Source organism: Condylura cristata, unplaced genomic scaffold (assembly GCF_000260355.1).
Source record: "Condylura cristata isolate star-nosed mole 26May11 unplaced genomic scaffold, ConCri1.0 scaffold00016, whole genome shotgun sequence".
Classification (NCBI taxonomy): domain Eukaryota; kingdom Metazoa; phylum Chordata; class Mammalia; order Eulipotyphla; family Talpidae; genus Condylura; species Condylura cristata.
In genome coordinates, this window is record NW_004567117.1 from 46,009,629 (window position 1) to 46,030,258 (window position 20,630).

At 46.0% G+C, this 20,630-nt stretch overlaps 1 protein-coding gene across 1 annotated transcript in view; it reads right to left on the bottom strand.

Moving 5' to 3' along the window:
- Positions 1-647: 647 nt before the first annotated feature.
- NETO1 (neuropilin (NRP) and tolloid (TLL)-like 1) overlaps positions 648-20,630 on the bottom strand; it is an 83,256-nt gene continuing 63,273 nt past the window's right edge. The window contains exons 9-12 of the mRNA XM_012725801.1: positions 7,810-7,923; positions 5,892-6,450; positions 4,911-4,983; positions 648-4,090 (exon numbers count right to left, since the gene is read on the bottom strand). Of these exons, the coding sequence (XP_012581255.1) occupies positions 4,923-4,983; positions 5,892-6,450; positions 7,810-7,923 (734 nt within the window). The 3' untranslated portion in view covers positions 648-4,090; positions 4,911-4,922. The remainder of the gene's footprint in view (positions 4,091-4,910; positions 4,984-5,891; positions 6,451-7,809; positions 7,924-20,630) is intronic.

Here is a 20,630-nt window from a genome sequence, read left to right on the forward strand (position 1 = left end):
ACTAGACCATCATAACTGGCAGGCACAAGAACCTTCTGGAAGACAACCTTAGTAAGAGGCAGAAGTCCAAAGCAGGTTGAGTTTATTAGGCATCCCTCTGAGGAGTTAAAGCTGTATGGAGAGGGCTTTTCTGAGTAACTTAGCCCAGGGCAGCAGAACCAGAGGCCACGGTAGAAAATGAGATACTGAATGCCTGACACCAGCCACCTAGGTTTATTTTCATTACCTGTAGAACTTAGGTGAGTAATATAATTCAGAACTTAGGTGAGTAATATAATTCAGTTAAAGGAATCTGTTGTGTAACAAACAAGCTCATTAACAGAATTATTCAGGATAATTCTATATCCACAAAAGACTTCAGATTTCTTGGCTAAGGTCATTTATAAAAACACATCTCTGGCAGTTTTCACATTATATTTCATTATATTGACTTTAGTTCTTAGGAAGGGCATAGGAGATACTGACTAAACGAATGAGCGGTCTATAGGTAATTCAAGTCTCCTCTTTTAATCCTGTCATCTTTCACGGTTTCGTGGCTGAGGGCATCTTTGCCATGAGCCTGAGCACAGCAATGAACAATGAGCAAAGATGAGCAGTGGACAGAGCGCAGGGACCAGCTCACCACCTGGCCTTGGACAAACCTGAAACACTTCAAATCACGTACATTGCGCATTCAAATAATTGAAAAAATTTATTTTCAGGGGTGGGGGGAATCTGACAGAATTTATTGTCATCACTGAAATATACAAGTTCCAAAACAAGGAAAAATCTATTCTTTATTTTACCACCAAAACATCAATCACTGGTCATTACTCTAGTAAAAGAAAATAAGAACCAGCATCACATTTCAAAATTGATTATGCTATTCGGAGGTCAAGAAAAACTTACTTGTGTAATTTTTTAAAAAGCTATCAAATTTGAGGAAAGCCCACATTTTAAGGAAAATGATAGAAAAGGTTGATGAAATAGCTTAAGAGAATATTCAAGTAAGTTTGAAGAGCAAACGTCATTAAGCACTGAAAACAGAAGTTGATGGCATCAGCACATTCAGATACTTCTACTGAGAAAAAAATCACGTGAGACAGAAAAGTCAGTCTCTCCCCAGGATGTGCTGTTCCCCATTAAAAGTCCACGGGCACTGAGCTCCAGTTCGTGTGCGCCATGTTTTGATTAGCTGATCAAATGGAAGTTAGTTATGACATCAAATGTTGTATATGTTGATTTGAAATCTGATGTATAAAATTTGCATGTTTATAAAGTCAGGTACAAATATCATCTTCCCAAATCAGCATACCAGCCTTGAATTAGACAATGAGCAAGCACTTGGACAAAAGTGAAAAGCTTAATTCAGGGCTTTTGTAAGCGCTGTGTGTAATGATGAGCCCCTCAGATTTTTGGAAGTGAATTCTAACAGAGAAAGAGAAGGCAAACAGCTATACTTCCAATTAACTTACATCGTGGTGATACATCATTGGAAAACATTTTATGGAATTAATAAAGCACTCGTGTACGTAGATTTTTACTTCACTTTATCAAAAAATATATAATTATTTATTAAAATAAAATAAAACATCTTGAAAATCCTGAAACGTTTCATTCCTTCCCTACTTCTGTCTCCCCACTTGAATGTAAACTATCGATTGGCGTGACATCAGTCAATAAAAGCTGTTAGTGTGCTGACTGATTTCAGTCTCATCGAGTCAAACTTCCCCGACATCCAGCATCTAGACTGTCAACAGTCCCGCCCCTGTGTGACCACTGTTTTCTGCCTTTTGATTGCCAGTGTCCACTGTTAACTACCCCTGGGACAACCACTGACACCACCCAGTCTTCGTTTGAAATAGTTTTGTTTTCCCGTTGAGCTACGGCATTGCAGATACACGAAAACTATCTACTTTTGTCACTATAGTTAGTTGGATGTTTCAAAGGTCTCCATGAAAGGATTTCTGGTGCAATTATTAATTAAGCAGCGGGTCAGAAGGATCCTGCACATTTCAGAAGAGCCAGGGTCGGAAGCTCTGTCATCGCTCGAGTCGAGGACGGTGTGTGGCACACACATCCCTAACGGACTTTCTCTGTTTCTTTGGTTCTTCTAAGACATGTATATCAGATTTTTTTATGAGCATTCATTCAAAGTGAAAAGATTTCTGTATAGAGGAAATAGTAAAAAGTATGGATAATGATTTCAAAACATAATCTTGGACATTAACATTGAGTTAAAATGCATTACCATTGAATTAAAGGGCATAAAGGTAGTGGTAAATAAATAAAACAGTCAAATAAAAAGTCTCGCTTTAACATAAGCAACATATATAAAATATGTAGTAAAACAATAAAATTAATTTTATGATGTTCACCATTTTGTTCTTCAGTTTATCAAAATTATGGAAGCATTTACTTCAGGGGCGTCACAATGTTGCAATATAAATTACTCAGAATTGCTATCATCACATTTTCTTTGCTCTTCCTTTTGTTTTTACAGCAGGTGTGAAGTTGAATTCTTATGCAGTAGGTATGTGAGGGCCTATGCCAGGCAGTGAGGTCCGGCAGGCCAGGGCAAGTCAAGATTGGCCCTGTAGTCTGTTAGACTGCTTTGCTGGCAGAAAGGACATGATGCCGTAGAACTCAGCAGAGTTTTGGAAACAGGGAAGCAGATGTAAGTACTTCTGGTTTAAACATTTATTTTCTAAGAACAGACACTCACTGTTTTAAAAGTCCGCTCTCACTAAATCAAACTTTATCGAGTCTGTGTACAACTCAATAGCAAGTCTATGATGTGATTTAACTTTCATTAATTAAACCGTGATGATTGCTTACACTGAGCCTTCAGTTACCCTATGTGTGCATGAGTCGAAATACAGCTCAGAACTGTGGAGTGGGCTCATGAAAGAGACTGGTTTTCAAGCATGTAAAAAAGACTTGCCATCTTAAAAGGAGAATCTATTTCATAAAATTTTTAGAAATCAGTTTTTTGGAGAAATGAGCTTCACCAGGAAGGGACAGCTTCTCTCCTCAGATGGGAAGAGTTGATACAAAGTATGTATGCAGGAAAGCCAGTTTTTTTTTTTGTTTTGTTTTGTTTTGTTTTCTCTCTCTCTCTAATAGAAGAAAACATTTCTCTTTACTCAAGTTAGGAAATTATTATACACTTTTATATATCTTTATATAAAAAGTTACAAGTAGCAAGCAAATGACACAAGAAATGGGAGGTAACAGCAGTATTGGGGAATGCATGCTTTTTACAATGTGTCTAATAAAAAGGGCGGTTGTTGTCCAACTCAAATATCCATTACTGACATGCAGGGTATTTCTCAAACTGTCAATTCAGTCATTGTAAGTGCTGAACCAAAATTAACGAAACAAAACATTTCTACTGAAGGGTTTGTAGGGTGAAATACCTGATTTCAAAAACTATCTCTGAAATGCGGTATCCTCCTTTGATGCAAAACATAAAGGAAATGGGGGGATACAGGAGAGACCCCAAATGAGATTTTTTTTTTTCTTATTGCAATCTAGTCCCTTTCCTCATTACTTCTGGCTGTATTTAATCACGATACAATGACAGATGTTTATCGTCCATAAAACCTCGAGCTGGTGTTTCCAAGGTCCATAGATTCGCTTTTCACGTGGCACGTTCAAGATCTCTCAGGAACCACCACTGTGCCCAATATATCATCTATATAATGCAAACAACGCACATGTAATGCACAGCTCACCCAAAGTCCAGTTCGTTCACATGTCACACCAGGTACAATTATGGAACAAAGACACGAAACAACATAGAAGTCATGTGGAACCGACAGTAGAGAGAGAGTCGGATAGTCTTAATCAGGAACTAATTTCTTCTTCAAGTTTCCAGTAAATCTCAAAATGTCGTTAAAAACTAAGGAGCACTTGGTGGCCAGCAAACCAAATTACGAAATGAGCATATCGCTGTGCAGCGGGAGTGTCTTGCCGAAGGAATGACAATGTCTGTGATTCTTAAGTTTGGATAAAGGCAGTGGAATGAATTTAGAAATGCGTCCACTTTTCACAATTCACTATAGAATGTTCTTTTCACTGTCCCCATGTTTGAACAAATAGTTCCTCTCTGAAAATAAAACACAGTTAAAACATTTTCTCGCAATGAAAAATGCATACAAATACACCAGTTAGTCAAGGTTATATAGAGCACGGAAAAGCATTCACCTCATCAAAAAGTAGCAGAGTGCTACAGAGATTAGCTGTCAAGCAAATTTAATTGGAGACAAATGAGCCTAATAGAGTTTAGCAAGTGCTAAAAGGAAGCCATTGTGGCATCCGATGACAGACAGAAGCACACACACGTGACCAGCACTGACAGACGTTTTCCATTCTCAAGCATTCAAATTTTCTCTCATAAAATTTGACAAAACATGCTGCATTTAATTTTGAGAAAGAAGCTATAATTCATGCAAAAATAAAGAGTACCTGAACCGAGTAACTACAAACAGTACTTGGCTTTTGAGTTCTGAGTTCAGTCAATAAAATTATTACCACTTTATATACTGATGCCAGCTAAATTGAGAAAATACTCAAATGTGTTTACTCTGAAAATCTTGGATTTCTCCTGGTAGTTCTTTGAAGAGTTCACTAGTTTCTGTATTTTTACCTTAAAACTTACAACTTAATGGATTCCCTTGGCGTCCTCTTTAACAACACATAGCGCAATGCTAGATGGAAAGAATATTAACGTTTATTCCAAAGCTGTGGATAGTAAGAATCGTCCTTCCACAGCATGTAGCCATTGTATTTCTAGTGATGGGAAGTCATGGATCTACCTCAAGAGATGATGAGTAAACACCATGTGCCCTAAAAACTACAAGACAACTGCAACAGAACAAACAGAACAGAAAACAAGGTGGAGGGAGGGAGGAAGGGCGCCGGCTTACCTGGAACTTTCTCTAGACTCTAGTTGTGTTGTATTCAGATTCGTGTTTGCTTAGAGACCCAATGAGGCAGAACCTGGAATGTTATGGCTATTTCATTCAACAGTCATATTTGCACAGAAAATAAATATGCACACATGCATTTACTGAAAACATTCCTAGAAATTCACCAGGCTGCGGAAGTGGATGGCTTCCACTCGCAGGAAGAACAATATCAAAAGGATATTTAAGGTTTGGAAGAGGTAAAGGAATTGGGAAAGGAACTATGTTTATAAAACAAATAAGAGCTAGTTAGCATGCAAAACACATTATGAGGGGACTGGGTTTGAAATTTAGAACAAATTTACGTCTCAATTTAAAATTTCCTTCCTCCAATCTTTTACTGATTTGCGGCAAAGAGTAACACCCTACAGAGAATAGTCTCGCATGGAAAGGGAGAGGAACCAAATGTCTCTAAGTCTTTGCTTCATTTAAATATAAGTGTTTGGTATTTGAGCATAGCACACTAGCATAGACCTGGTCACATACAGATGATGTGAAATGTGGAAAAAATATTTTCATCTTCATACCAAAAATATGCTATGTTGCAAACTATGTTACTATTATATTGAAATTACTCAGCAGGGTTAACCACCGGGTAGGGTCGTTGTTCCCGGTGTCATTTCGTGTCTTAAGTCTCTAAATCTCACGAGGAGGCACATTCGTGAGCATGTGCAAGAAAAGTGCTGCAAGAAAAGTGCCCTATACACTAACAGCAGGCTGTGTGTGTGTGGAAGTGTGTGGGGTGTGTCTTTGGTCAGCCTGAGCTCGCATACCTCTGCAGGAGGACCAGGATTAGCAAGAGGCCAGCTAGGCCCCAGGGGACGCCATGGCCACCCTGGTTTGCATCATTAAGAAACGGAAATGTGAAGACACAATGGAACATTCTGGAAGCATTTCGGTCCTCAGGTTATAGTTGTCATCAAAACCCCTAGAGATACTGACCGCTGGACAGCTTTGTCGTGTCGGGACAGCCTGTGGCTGGTGGTGGGCACCTCCTCGATCTCGTCGATGTCACAGGTGTCGGCCGCGTCCTGCGAGTAGTTGTGTTTCATGACCAGAATGTTCCTCCGGTTCATGGGCGGGATGAGGGGCTTGACGGGCGGCGGGGGCATCTCGGTCAAGACAGAAGCATCTCTTGTGCTGAGGTTGCTGCGGCTGCCTTTCGTGCTGGACAGCTGGGATCCACAGTGATGGTCGTGAACGCATTTGGAGGAAGACCTGCGCAGTTTGTGGTAGCTCTCCAGGTCCTCGGGCAGGTCCGCGAAGTCGGCCGCGGCTGCCGGGCCTCTGAGCGTGCACAGCTCGTAGTGCGGAGGCTCGAACACCTCCTGGAAAACTGTCTGGTCAAAGTCCGATTTCCGTTGGACGTACTTTTTACGAGGCTGTTTTATCTGCACGATGACAGAAATGATAATAAGGATGATGACAATGCAGGAGGTCACGCCGATGACAGTCCCACTGGTGTTGGTCAGCTGGTCCAGCAGGCTGGTTTTCCGCTTCTCTACAGGGGAGGAGCGCAGAGAACAAACAGAAGAGACACCCACCCGAGTTAGCGTCCATCGGAACACGGGCGGGGAGCTTCAGCGTGAAGGAGGGGGCAGGAGCCTTTGCACAGGCTTCAAGGACTCTAGACGGGTATTTTAAAACGAAACTCAGAGATTCGTGTTCACAAGGGCTGGGTCTCCCAGACTTGGCAGTGGCCTTCTGGTGGCCTGCAGCCTTACAGTGAAGGTCCATGTAGGTTTGGGGATGGGCCAGGGCAGGGTTATAAGACGCCTTGCAGGACACTTGGGAGCGCACTGGTCAAAAAGCTGAATGTGCCCCCCCCCCCGCTCCGGGGGGCACAACAGGTTAGGACGCAGCACGGCAAGCTGGCCGCACTCCCTTCCCTGCGAGTTCGATCCCCGGCCCGGAGGTGACCCACAGGGCGCAGCAGACCCCTCCTGTCTCCCCGCTGCTCCCCTCAGCTGCATACTTGGTTGATTTGTCTGTCCTGCTCCCCACTCAGTCTCTGGTGAAGCCTCTCACTGCCCCTGCGCCTCTGGCCTATACCCCAGTTCTGTATGCACAAATAAATAAATCTTTGAAAAATAATGACTGGATGTGGGTTTGATCCTGCTGTGATCAGACACGACACTTGATAAGATTTCCACTCTCACAGACCTACTGCGATTTGCTCATCGTCAGGGAAATGCAAATGAAACCAAGTGAGATGCTACTCTCAGCCACAGGAAGGGGCTGCAGCAAAAAGGAGCAGAAACCGGTGTTGGCAGGGTCGAGGGGCGTGGGGGGAGCCGGGCGGGGCAGGAGCAAGCAGCCCAAGCGCCCCTTCTCCCCATGAGCCTGCAGGTCCTGGGGGCCTTCATGAGAATTCAAGTGTTGGGGTGAGCCACTGCAGTAATGGGTGACGACACTTCCGGTTGAGCCCAGGCGCAGGCACAGCTTGCAAACCGCTTCTGAATCACGCCCACATGTGCATGAATGCCTCTAACTCCTCTCTCTTTGAAACGGAAATGGGCTCTCCCTAGCAGCGCAACGGGTTAAAGTGCCGCATTGTGAAGCTCTGGGAAGCCACCGCAGCACAAGTTTGATCCCCCGCAAGGGAGCTGACCCACATGGCGCGGCAGACCCCTCCTGACCCGCCCGCTGCTCCCCTCAGCAGCGGACTTTATCAGCTGCGCTGTTCTGCTCCCACTGTGTCTCTGGTGAATGCTCTCACCGCCCCTGCACCTCTGGCCTGTCCCCCAGTTCTGTATACACAAATAAATATTTTTAAAAATATATGTAATAAACACTGGCATAAATTTCCACCCCACCCTCAGGAACAGGGATTTTGCAAATTTTAAGGACTAATCTTTACCTTTACAGTGATTTTCATCCCAAGGGTACACACAGTTCTGAAGTCCATTACAAACCAATGTGTTGTTAATACACATGTTGCTATGGCAGAAAAACGTGTTCCCTTCACAGGGAGCTGGAGCCAAGAAGAAACAGACAAAGAAAAAGTTACTACTGATGCCAGGCAGCAAGTGACATTACAAGAGCCTAGAAGGGTGGTCATGTCCTGTGCTGAAGCTCTGGGAAGCCACGGCAGCACAAGTTTGATCCCGCATCCCACAGCCTTCCGGACTGCTGCCCTGGGGCGAGTTCCCAGCGATGAACAGAGCAGGCTGACAGGGGTTTCCTGGCTGACACGGGGTTTCCTCACAACAATGAAGTGCATCGTCAATATGGCTTCTTCTTTTACTTTGCTACATTCATTTAGCAAAACTTAAGTGACTTACAATGCTTTATGCAGAAATTTTGTAAGTAGAAACTGAGTTTTATTGTGCAAAAGACTTCATTTCGAAAAGGACATGCTTACAAAACAGGAATGAGGTTTATATAAACTGAATGATATGATAATCAAGCTCCGAAACAGCATCTAAGCATGTGGGAGAAGCTAAACACCTACATTTTCTGGGGGAAACTGAGTCTGAGCAACATAAAAAAGAAATGTGCTGTGCTCATCCCCGTTAGCACATGCTCGGTGATGGAATTAGCCCACTTTGCATATTATTTACACTCCGGAATCAGTTCAGGTCTAGCGGGCCATGATCTCTTACAATGTATGTTTCCAGCACTAGGAGGTAAAAAAAGGAAGCCGTGAAATTTGGTTATGTAAATATGAGAAATAGCGGCCAGTTAAAAAAACAAAGTAAAATGATAAGTATGACTTCAATATTAGGAAAACACCTTTCATTTTCAGAGTAAGAGAATATTTATGATAATCATTAGGGATGACAGTTTATAGACAGTGCTTTCAAGCTAATTTTTGTTTTTACCTTATTAATCTCCTACGTCTCTCGTAAAGTGCACTTTTCTTTTCTTAGTAATAGATCTGTGACCCTTCTAAGGACATTCTAAAAGAACACGATTATATGCAAATCACACAATTTACAAGGTTAATCCATCCGTAGAGATTTAATGGTCGATATTATCTACACATTGCATAATGCCTCTGTGATGAATTCTTCCCCTTCTATTTTAGAAAGCGACAATGTTTAATGTACTTAATATATTAATCTGAGTTGGCAAGCACATATCTGGTAGAAAGCCTTTTGATACCAAAAATTTAGCACTGCTACAGAAGTTCTACAAAAAACCATAACAGTCAAGTCTCGCACACCCGTAGGTAGTATGGCAGAGAAAAATTAGCTGGAGCCAAGCGACTCCTGTGGCTTCAAGTTCCTCCCACCCCACCCCCCATTCCCAAGAGAACAGTTTCTTCTTCCTTCTGCTCAGTTTGATATTGGGCCCCTGCCTAGAAGTAAAACAAACCAACAAACTTGTAATAGAAGTTTAGACATAGGCCGGGAGGAAGAAAATGCGTGTTAGTCATGACAATGGACATGGGCCCGTGCAGCACTTCACTGGGCTGACAGCCTCAAGCGAGCGTGACCCAGTTGCACTGTAAACCGCAATGAAGGCGCTATTATTGCAGACGTCTGCTTTTTGGGGAGCACCTGTGGTCGGCCATGATAGTTGTGCAAAACTGATATGATCTGTGAGGCAGATAATAGTGTCAAAAATGTGGACGCAGACCACGGTGGGAGTATTGAGTACATGGATGAGAAAAGCCCACATAGCTCACTAGCAAAGGCCAGGGGAGAAAAAACAACTTCCAATGACTTCAGTTGCCGTAAATTGTGGTGATTTTGAAAAAAAACAAAACAAAACAAAACAAAAACAAACAAACAAAAAAACACTTACCCATCAAGTAAAGATGATCTGTAAAGAGTCATAACTATTTACCTACTTTCCTGAAAGTTGGAAATTATTATAATTAATGTTATACAGGACGGGTTAGTCAAAAATTAAGTAACGGAGCATCACACAGTAGTGACGTGGTAAAAGCAGAGATTTCAATTCCAAATACTAGATTGTGATTTATTTTTGTTTCGGCTGCTGAGTAGTCATGCAAATGTCTGCACTCGATCAGCACGGCAGGTGCCATTATCATCATATCCTGGCGGTTTGACTGGCAGACAAATCTGGTCATCGCTAAGAAACAAACGTGGAGCGACTCAAACACTGCAAAGGCAGGCACGATTAGTTTCACGGACACCAAATTGAGACTGCTGTTCTGGATTTCCTTGATTTTGTGTTTCACAGAAATGCACATATTCAAGCATTCAGCTAAAGATCCACATTTCTCTTTCCTGCAGAGACTTCCAGCCTCCCAAATCAAGTGACATTCTTACTGCTCTTTCAGGAAGCTGCCCCCCCCCGACACCCCCCCCAACCAGGAGGCCCCACAGATACACCCCTGCTCTCTCTAGCTCAGTCACCACCCACCATTTGCCCCCTGATCTGGGACATCCATTCTCTGCCACTGGAACCACATCATGACAGTACTGTGTATGTGGCTTTGAAATGTTACTCTAATACCAGAGGATTCTTTTCCTTAAATCCTACTTAAGCTTACAACATTTAAAAGAGTTTAATCCTCAGTACATACTCACCACCTTTTCCTACAAGTTCTTTTAATTTTTAATCCCTATGTGGCTCAGCAATCCAAGCCTTGGAGAACTATCCAACTGATATTTTTAATTGACGAAAATGTCTCAGCCAAAGGCCACTCTGGCCCGGCTGACTTCTAGCCTCTCCCAGAGAGGGGGTGTGTTTGCTGGTGGAGAATCAGCACTCCAAGCCACGGTCTCCACACACGTTCCATACTGTGCAAGGCTCGGAACCCAAATCTCAGCGTTATTTCTCTGGCTCTTTTACTACTGCTGAGGGACCTCCTACTCCACTAATTTGCAGCAGATCTGATCCACTTAAAAATTCAATGTACATTGTCAAGGACTATTACTTCTTGAAAAGCGGCCTGCTTATATCTATCCTAAAGTTATCTGAAAGAATGTCAAGCAGAGTGAAGATTTGCCTATGATAAAGTGGCAGTGACGAAATACTCAGAATTCAGAGCGCTTCGCAGACTTCCACCTTCAGAAGCACCGACTGAAGGCTGCAATCCGCCTTCAGCTGTTCTCAGAACCCCCCAGCCCCGCAGCCAAGCTGACCCCCGCGTGTGCAGGGAGGGAGAATGGTCAGTGTGTTTGTGTCGAATATTTGTGCCTGTCGACAAAGGGCTCCTACCTTATGTGTGGAAAGAAAAACCTGCAGCAGGGCCCTCCCTGGTGGCGCAACGGGTCAGGACGCAGCTCTGCAAGCTGGCTGCAGCCACCTAGTGCAGTTCGATCCCAGCCCCGGGGGTGACCCCAGGGTGCGGCAGCCCTCTCCTGACCGCCCGCTGCTCCCCTTAGCAGTGTACTTTGCCAGTCGGTCTGTTCTGCTCCCCACTCTGTCTCTGGTGAAGCCTCTCATCCACTGCACCTCTAGCCTGCACCCCAGATTTATAAATAAATAAATCTAAAGGAAAAAAAAAAGAAAACCTGCAGCATGTCTCCACTTTTTTATAGCCTGGCACACAGTAAATACACCTCTCTAAGAGTCTTCCTGAAATGAAGACTTCCTGCCTAAGTTACTCTCTATTTTGCTCTGTGTAAAACAGCATTAAAGTTCGATTCTAAAACACAAACAAACAAAAAAAAACCAGAACTTAGAACAGACTTGCATATGTGTTTGTATTACTCACTGGGAAACCGCAGTGTAAGAGCTGTGATTTTCCTACACTCACAGGTTAACTAGATCGTAGCTTGTGTTTTCTGACACTAAATCCTGAAGAGGCATATTCAGACCCCCCTGGAGCACCCAAGCCAGCCGTGTGTGCGGGGAAGAAATCTCGGGCTCCCAGACAAAGGCGGGAGTGTTTCTCTGAAGTGTTTAGCGATTCTGTAAAATTGAGACTTGGCTAAAAATGACAAGTTTTCCTAAACAATAATGATATTTTCAAAACTGAGAAAATACATCCGTATTTGAGATTACAGCTAGATACTCAAAGCTCAATTTGAGCTTTTAATTTAAAAGAGCGTCAGTGACTACCCACATAGCTCATAAAGTCTTTGGTAACTCACAATTCAGTAGTTCTCCCTCTAGTATACTGCACCCATCAAACGAAATTTTCTCTTTCATATTTTAGCTACTCAAAGAATACTTCTGTGTAACATTTATGCTTTACTATTTTTAAATAATTAATAACCTCCGTGTTCACTGAGCACTTGCGTCTACGTTTAAATCTTCGAGTGTTCCCTTTCCCACCACTAGGGGGCAGGCTTGCACCGCTTGTGGGCGAAGCCAAACCCCGCAAGCACCTGCTACCAGGTTTTACAGTTACTGCTGACTCCTAAGAACTAAACAAGTTAGTAGTGGCAATTCACAGGGTTTTTGAGTAGTTCAAGTAAGCTTGAATAGGGAAGGAAGAAAGCATAGCAACCACAACAATGTGGGACTTAAAATTTTAATAAAATAATCAATCACAGTCCAGGTTACAAGGCTGAAGGTCGGACCCTACCATGTGCAAGACGGTGTCACAGGTATAAATAATTTCTCTCTGCGTATCTAGTGTGTCTGTGGATTCCTTTCGACGGCTTCCCTGCACAAGAACCTGAGGTGGTTTATGGGCTAAATTAAATTAACCGTGCACACCTGCGTGCCCCACCCACCCCGGCCAGCGCCCCACCAGCCGCCCAGTCTGCCCCCTGCCCCTGCAGCCCCCCACCCCACCCCGGCCAGCCGCACCCCTGTGGCCCAGGGCGCCCACGTTGTCCTCCACCCCTGGGCCCACGGAGTCTTTCCCCAGAGGCTGAAGTGGACCCGCGCCCCTGGGCGGCGAGACCCGCACATCCCGCGCATACCGCGCTCCGCCTGGCAGGTGCAGGCCCCGAGCTGGAGCGCGCGCCGGGCTTGGCCAGCAGCCGCCCACGGTGCTTAACAAGCACCCAACTGGCCGGTCGGGGCAGAACTTCCTCAGCAGGGCAATGGTATGAACGGCCGGTCCTCTTCTTAAAGCCAACAACGCTCCTCATGTCTAAGGAACATCTAACCGCCTCTCAGTGACCTTCCTGGGGGCTCGTCTGAAACATCATCTGGACACACTGAGGACGCAGGCAGGAGTCAAAGACTTCCAAACTGGATGTGAAAAGATACAGTTTGCAGCTGAACTTATTTTAACAGTGGTAGTCTTGTTAGGGGGAGGGGGGGATGTCCTGAGGAGCTCTGCAGAGTCTTGTGGACCCACCCCCTACTCCAGATTTCTGGACCCCGCCCCCTACTCCAGGGATTGGAAACTACAACTCCCAGCAGCCCCAGGGAGAGAATGCCAGGACCCAAGGGCGGGGCTAGCAGGAATTCTGGGACTTTGGGGGATAAATAGGGCGCCATTTTGTCTAAGGGTCACTCTTCCTCGGGCAACAGCTCTCCTGACTGGGGGCTTTCAGTTAGTTGGTTACCAGAGCTCCAAGTCAGCAGAGCCCTAAGGCATTCTAGTTACCTTGTATCTCTCTTTCCCTGGGTCGTTCCTTTTCCTTTCCCCTTTTGTAAATAAACCGGTATCGACCCTTCTGTGTGTCCCTGCAGTGTAACTGAATTTTGAGCGCGCGGGTGAGGCCCCACAGACAGGCGGGCCCAGTCCGCTCTGGGCTGCCCTGTAACAGTCTAACAAAGAAAAAAGATGCAACAAAAATATTAAATGTTTGACCATCAGAACTGGCCCCAAAACAAAATGTTTTGTTTTGTTTCAGTTTTCCTAAAATCAATGGGAAACTGGCCCACACCGCACTGCGTCCGCTCGGCCCTCCAGGTAGGCAGCAGAGGGAGTGACATTTCATTTGAAAAATGCCCACCAGATTTGAGGCCAGAAATAGATTTTTCCATTCCCTTTATCATCTTCATACATTTTTTTTTGAAAATCAATATCTGCTCCCTGAACCCATGCTCCAGAGTGACCGCGTTATCCGTCAAAGCAGCCGCACTGCCACGTGAGACAGCCCCTGTCTGTGTCACGCAGGGTACTATACGCACAAGTCTGCATTCGGCCCCTCGTTTTCGTTAGGGGCCCTGAACTTTGTCTTAGCATCGCTTATCCCTCCCATTCCTAGGCCGTTATATTAAGGGAAAAGAAACACCTTCAGGACAAAGTTCTATTCCTTGTGTAGAGACCGCTTCCTTCCTAGGACATGACTGAGCCATTCCGAGAAACGAAGGCACGCTTTCCTGCTATGACTATATCTGCCTCAGGCCAGCTAAGGGCGAGAATCATTGTACGGCTGAGACGTGACTATGATTACAAAGGTGCTCTTCAGCAGTAGAACTTGCCAGCTGACTGAGTGTGTCTTCGTGGCTGGAGCACCCCTATCTGCAAGGGTTGGTTGGGTGAAACCTAGTCCAGCCCCTGCTCTGGAAAGGACTCTACTTGGTTTCGAGGTTGAACATTCCAACTCCCTGGTAAGGACCTGGCAGTAAATACAGGCTGGAGCCAGCAATGCAGGCCCCAGCTTGTACCTTTGCAGGTGTGCAGACATGTACGCACCTCAAAGTAAGAGCCGACCCTTTCCATAGAGCAAGCGCGGTCTGTGCATTTTCAGTGAAGGTACAGACTCCGGAGTGAAGCCAGAATCAAGCAGATCCATAACGACTAGATCTATCAATTGTTAGAAGAAGCTTGTGGCCTTTTTTCTTACTCACTGACCCCTGCACAAATCATACCTTAGCTAGACGCAATGTTGATCTACAACTTTCAAGGAAAGTTATGCAAACAATGTCTAAGTGATTCAATGCATTAGCATAATGGCCACAGTTATTTAAACTGAGACTCACTTTAGTCTGAAAAATTACAGGGGGGTGGAGCTGTTCTTCCATTCCAATGTTTGCACCCATCTGCATGTACGTGCGTAACACTACTTCAGTGACTTGGTCAATGACCAGGCCAGTGATACGTGTCCGCCACTACTTTCTGACAGTTCGTGTCTATTTGGGTTCAACCAGTGTGGAAAGAGAGGGAATGCCTGGAGGAAGGGAGGGAGAATCCCTAGCAGACAACAGAGTTTCTGTGCTGGCCTTTTGTTCAAGAGCCTCACTGCTACCAGCTGTAAAGCTTCCTCGATTTTATGGAGAAAGAATTGAGGCTTAAAGATAAAGTGTTACAGGTAAGAAAGTGGTAGAATAAATTGGCCAGATGCTCCTATGCATTTTTCATCCTATGTCCAACTTCAAAATAAATAAATACATTTTTAAATGACCGTATGTGATTCTGAACATGCTTAACATTAATTTTGAAATTCTAAATATGCTCATCCTTGCTGAAATCACATATTTATAATGACATGATACATTTATTTGCTTTTGTATTGTTCCTACACTAATCATTTATTTTTAATTATTTTCTCCCTAAGGAAGAACATTTTTCAATAGTAGATTAAGAAACAGTCATTGAGGGGCCCTCCCTGGTGACACAGCGGGTTAGAGCACAGCACAAACAAGCTAAAGCCACTTCAGCATGAGTTTGATCCCCGCCCCGGAGGTGACCCACATGGCGCGGCAGACCCCTCCTGACCTGCCCACTGCTCCCCTCAGCAGTGGACTTCATCAGTCGGCCTGTTTTAGTCCCCACTCTGTCTCTGGTGAATCCTCTCACTGCCCCTGCACCTCTGGCCTATACCCCAGTTCTGTATGCACAAATAAGTAAATCTTTTTAAAAAACTTAAAAGGAAACAGACATTTTGATAGGCTATTCCACTTGGCATCATAGACCTCCAGTCTTTCACTCAATTCATCAGTTATTTTTCATAATTCACATTAAAGAACTTATCAGTATAATAACAGCAAAGAGATAACAACAGAGGGGAGACATCTGGTAAACTCAACAATGCTCCCCCCAATTCCCACTATTCCCAGAACTTCTTACTCTACATGGCAAAAGGGAGCCATGGAAACGTGATCAAACTGAGAGTCACATGAGGGGGAGACTGGCCTGGGTCACCCCAGGTGTGGCCAGTTTAATCCAAGGGGCTGACCAGAGGGAGGCAGGACACCCAGGGGAAGTGACAACAGCAGAGAAGGGCGTGAAGATGTGACCTGCTCGCCCTGACTAAGGACAAGCTACAAGTCAAGGAAAGTAAAGGAGCAGCTGCAGGCATCTGGGAAGGTGAGGAAGTTCGCTCTTTGGAGAGCCTCCCAGGAGAGGGACCTGCTAGACCCCTGGTTTCAGCCCAGTGGAACCCATTTGGGGTCATAAATTAGTGTTGTTTTCAGCATGATATCTGAGGTCACCCGTAAAGACTGCAGCAGGAGGTGATCCTGGCTGGCGTTGATTCCGCGGGTGGCCAGGGCCCAGCAGAGGTGGCCGTGGCCATCCATACGCCAGGGGTGTGCAAAGGCAGCGTGAGAAAGCCAGGAGTCACCTGAGCTCGGGAGCAGCCGCCTTCCACCGTCCTCACCCTGACAGTCTGTGAGTCATGTGAGTCAGAATTTGCTATGAAGTGGGCCAAGAGCAAGTCCCCCGACTGTCGGCACTGTGGCTCTGTAGGACGATAAACTTGTCTCACGTGGCTCTGTAGGACGATAAACTCGTCACTTGCTGGTGACAAGGCTGACGACACCGGTCTAGATACGTAACTTTCAGGGTCGCACTGATGCTGAAAATTTTTATCTTTTGCACTGGGTACAATTTTATCTCCCGAAGAACCAAATTGAGCAATAGTCACAGTCAACGTTGGTTAATGCAGTTAAGTCAAACGTGAAGTAGCACTGAGTGATGGAAGACGACACTTGGACGATCCAGCGCGTTCAAGCGGCCCGTTACGACTGTTGCTGTGGTCGGAGACTGCGCTGGCCGCCACTAGGGCCACTCATTTGCTCCGCTGTTTACAGGCAGGGCGGAGCAGGGGCTGGGCCGAAGCCCCCGGCCATGGAGAGAATGGGCGCTAGACTTCTGGTGGTGACGGGACGTAGCATCAGCAGGGGTGTGGAACCCCTATGATGTCATAAGCCGGCGTGACTTCAGACACAAGTCACACAGCGTAACGACAGTACTGCGCTGTCCTGTTGGGTAACAAATGACGACAGACGCTGACTTCAGACATCAGGTCTGTGGGCCAGCGCTCTGGGCAAGCGGGTTTCTCGTTGGGTCTCAAGAGGCTGAAATCCAGGCAGGCAGCCTGGGCCGGTTTCCCCAGGGAGTGCAGAGGCTCTCTCCCGCTGCCTGCCGGGAGACAGCGCCACGGGCTTTGGGGCCGAGGCACTGACTTCTCACCGCTGTCCACGGGGGTCGTCCCGTCTCCTAAGAGGCACCCTGTCCTCATGCCAGGGCCCTTTCTACGACGCAGCAGAGTGTTCTTTTAACTCCAGAAGGCCTACTTGCCACAGTTTAGAATCTACCCCGGCTTGCCCGGTTTAGAATCTAAACCTTCTTTGAGTGGAGAATAAAGATGGGGGGCTGTCTAGCCCAGACCCCATCACACCAAACCTTTGAATAGAGAATAAAGAATATTATCAATAGTTTTCTGGTATAATCAGACCAACCAGACAATCTTCTTTAGATCAATCCAAAGTCCAGGGACAGGGGCCTGGCGACTTATGCAATATCCTTTTGCCGTAGAGTGTGACGAGATTGCAGGGCGTGAGCCACAGTGCAGACTCCTCCTGCCTCCCGGAAAGCAGGTACAGGGCTGTGCCAGCAGGTGGCAGGACCAGGTTCCTCACCCAGCCCTGCCTCCAGGGGCCACCTGCTGAGCCCAAATGCTTCACTCCTTTCTGATGCAAAAAGTAGCCCTCATCCAGCAACTCCAAGATCCCACCACCAACTGAACGCAGCCCAGGCAGGAGTCTGAACCTGGCCCTGCGTCCTTGGGTTGGGGGGGTGCAGCTCGTCTCCCTCAAACCTTGGAGGCAGGTCACCCCAGCCTCCCATCACACCAAGAAGGGACAGTAATAGGCCCCATCAGCATGACAGAGATTCTGGCTCAAACAAGGGGAAAGGAGAGGCCAGGGGAACCCCAGGGCCCCACCATGTTGCAGTCGGGTAGGGCAAGTGGCTGTCTATTGATTATGCTTCCGATTTTAGGAAGAAGGCTCTGTGGTCGCAGCCTTTGCTCTCCTGGCTCTAGGGAGGCTCTGTCTAGTCATCTGCCCTCTCTCATGAGAGGTGGCAGTTTGCACTTGAGTTGTTTTATAAGATTTCCTCGGGCCATTGGAGAAGTCGGGGTTCCGGTGGCACACTTGTGGTTTTCATGCGGCACACTTGCCTCTCTCAATCCAAGCTCAGAGTGTTTCTGCTGAAACGTCCTCCCAAGAACCTTGTGGGGTTCGCTTGAAATTCCCTCATGGGTGGCTGAGATGTTCTTTTCACTCTCCCACGCTCCTGCTGAGATGGCTGAGGGTCACGCCTCCCTGCAAGATCTGTAGTTTAAGGTACAGGGTCCCTAAGGCACAACCTTGACCTCTCAAAAGCACCTCTTAGCTTTTGAACACAGATTCTTTGCTGCTTCTGGTGGCTTAGAGAGTCTGGGCAGCTGCCCTTTCTCTCAACCACACTTTCTGCCGTCACGTCTGATTTTTAACATCTTTGCCAGCTGGTGAGGTGGGATTTTTCAAAGTCATCCAGTTCTAATTCCATTTTGTTGAATAGTTCTTCCTTCGGTTTACTTCTCCTCTCCCGCATGTTACTATAAGCGGCCAGGACTGCAGCACCCACGCTTCCTCGGTGTTTACCTAGCGGCGCAGTGATGTGTGTCACTTACAAGCCGGCGGCACAGCCCTGCAGGACGCGATTTCACCAAGCTTCCTGCCACGGCAAATCAAGGCTCTCCCCTCCCCCAGTTTCTAATAACAAGTGCCTCCTGCCTCCTGTCTCCTGCCTCCTGCTAGCCCAGCTCTCGGCAGCCTGCCAAGTGCAGGTTTATTTTAACCATCTGTCTAAGGCGTTTTGGGCTTTTTCTATCATGCTCTTCATCATTCAGCCAACCTATAATCGTGGCTTGATCCTAAAGCTGCTTTGACATTTTTGCTATCTGACAGAGCAGCACTTTCTGCACCAAGATTCGCCAGGGTTTTCTCGGGCTCTGTGACAAAAGTGAGCACCTTAAAACACCCAGCTCTGATCCCACAGGTTCAGCAGTCGAAGCACTGGCTCTTCTGGCAGGGCCCACAGGTGCAAGCCTGGTGTGGCAGGGGCTGTGGTTCCCACCTGGTTCTCAGGGAGCTGTTCCTGCAGATTCAGGTTGTTGGCAGAATTCAGCTCCTTGCGGACAAATGACTGAGTGTCTGCCCATGTTCCTGCTCACAGGTAGCCAGGGTGTTTCCCCTCTTATAGGCAGGCAGTGTATTGCATTCCTGTTGGCTTCTTCCCCCAGAAGTCTCTCTGTTGCATATGTCACCTTATTTTAGAGAGTTCACCTGAGGAGGTCAGGCCCACCAAGGCCCTCACCTGATGAGACCAGGCCCACCCAAGAAAATCTCTCCTTTGATAATCTCAAAGTCTTAGAGACATCTGCAGAAAAACTTCCACCTTGAAATAAGCTCAAGTACTGAATGACAACCCACAAGGTTCACAGGCTTTGCCTATCTCAAGGAGAGGGTTTCTACATCAAGAAGTAGGAATCTTCTGGTTCATCTCAGCACTCTGCCTTCCATCCTTTCCTCTTTAAGCATAAATGTTGTGGCATGTATGTAAATAGACATGTAGTTTATACTCCATATTGTTTTGCCACAAATTAAGATGAAATTAAATCCACGATGTCACTTCAAGTTTCTGTCAACAACAGTCCTTGCTTGCTTGCTTGCAAGGAAACAGCTTGCTTTCATCTTTCTCTTGTATGTTTGTGTTTAACAGAAACAGACTACCCATTAATCAAGTATTAAGTGATTGATATTTCATTGGGAAAAAGCTCTAAATAAAAGCAGAAAAAAACTAAGGTGGAACTTCAGAAATCAAAACAAGAAACAGCTCTGTTGATAATCACCCTTTCTGGTTACCACAAATTCGTGCAACACTGGAAAAGGTCGGGCAAGTGCCTCAACATGAAGAGGCACATCTCACGTATGCCCATATCTCTTCTATCCTTGAATTTCCCTCGCAATCAGTCATGAATCCGCGCGACCGTAGGGGCAGGTCGACACGCGCACGCGCCGTAGGTGGTACAGACAGCGGCAAGGCGCTTAACGCCGGAGGGCGAGCTCCAACCGCATGGATGACCCCCAAGGGCTGCCCACTCCTCCTCTCTTCCTGCCCTGTCCTCCTGTCTCATTCATCAGCATCACCCTCCCTGAGAAGATGGGAGCTCCGTTCATTCCCTCAAAAGTTGCAAGTTACAAACAAGCGACTTAGAATTTTAGCAGGCCGGTCTAGCGCCTCCCTCTGGTGGTTACCAAGTCACTCACACATGGACAAGGCGAATGGTTCAGGGCAAATCGGTCAAATTCCCTGGGTCCTCTTTCTATTTGTCTGAATTCGTAAAGTGGTTGGGATCAAATGGGTGACCTCTAAATTCTCTCTGAGCCCTAAAACATAAGCCATCTTGACAGCTACTGGAATGTTGTGGCATGTTCTCAGGGTAGCATTGATAAACTGAAGTTCACATCTCGTTTTGAAATGTTCACCGATTACCTACAATGCCTTGATTTCAATGCAGAGAGACTGTCTGCCCCCACCTTTTTTTTCAGGAGAGGGCTTTGATCCTCGGCATATAAGAGAATTCTGCAAAGTTTTAGCCAATACAGATAAAACAAATTTCATAGGCTACATGA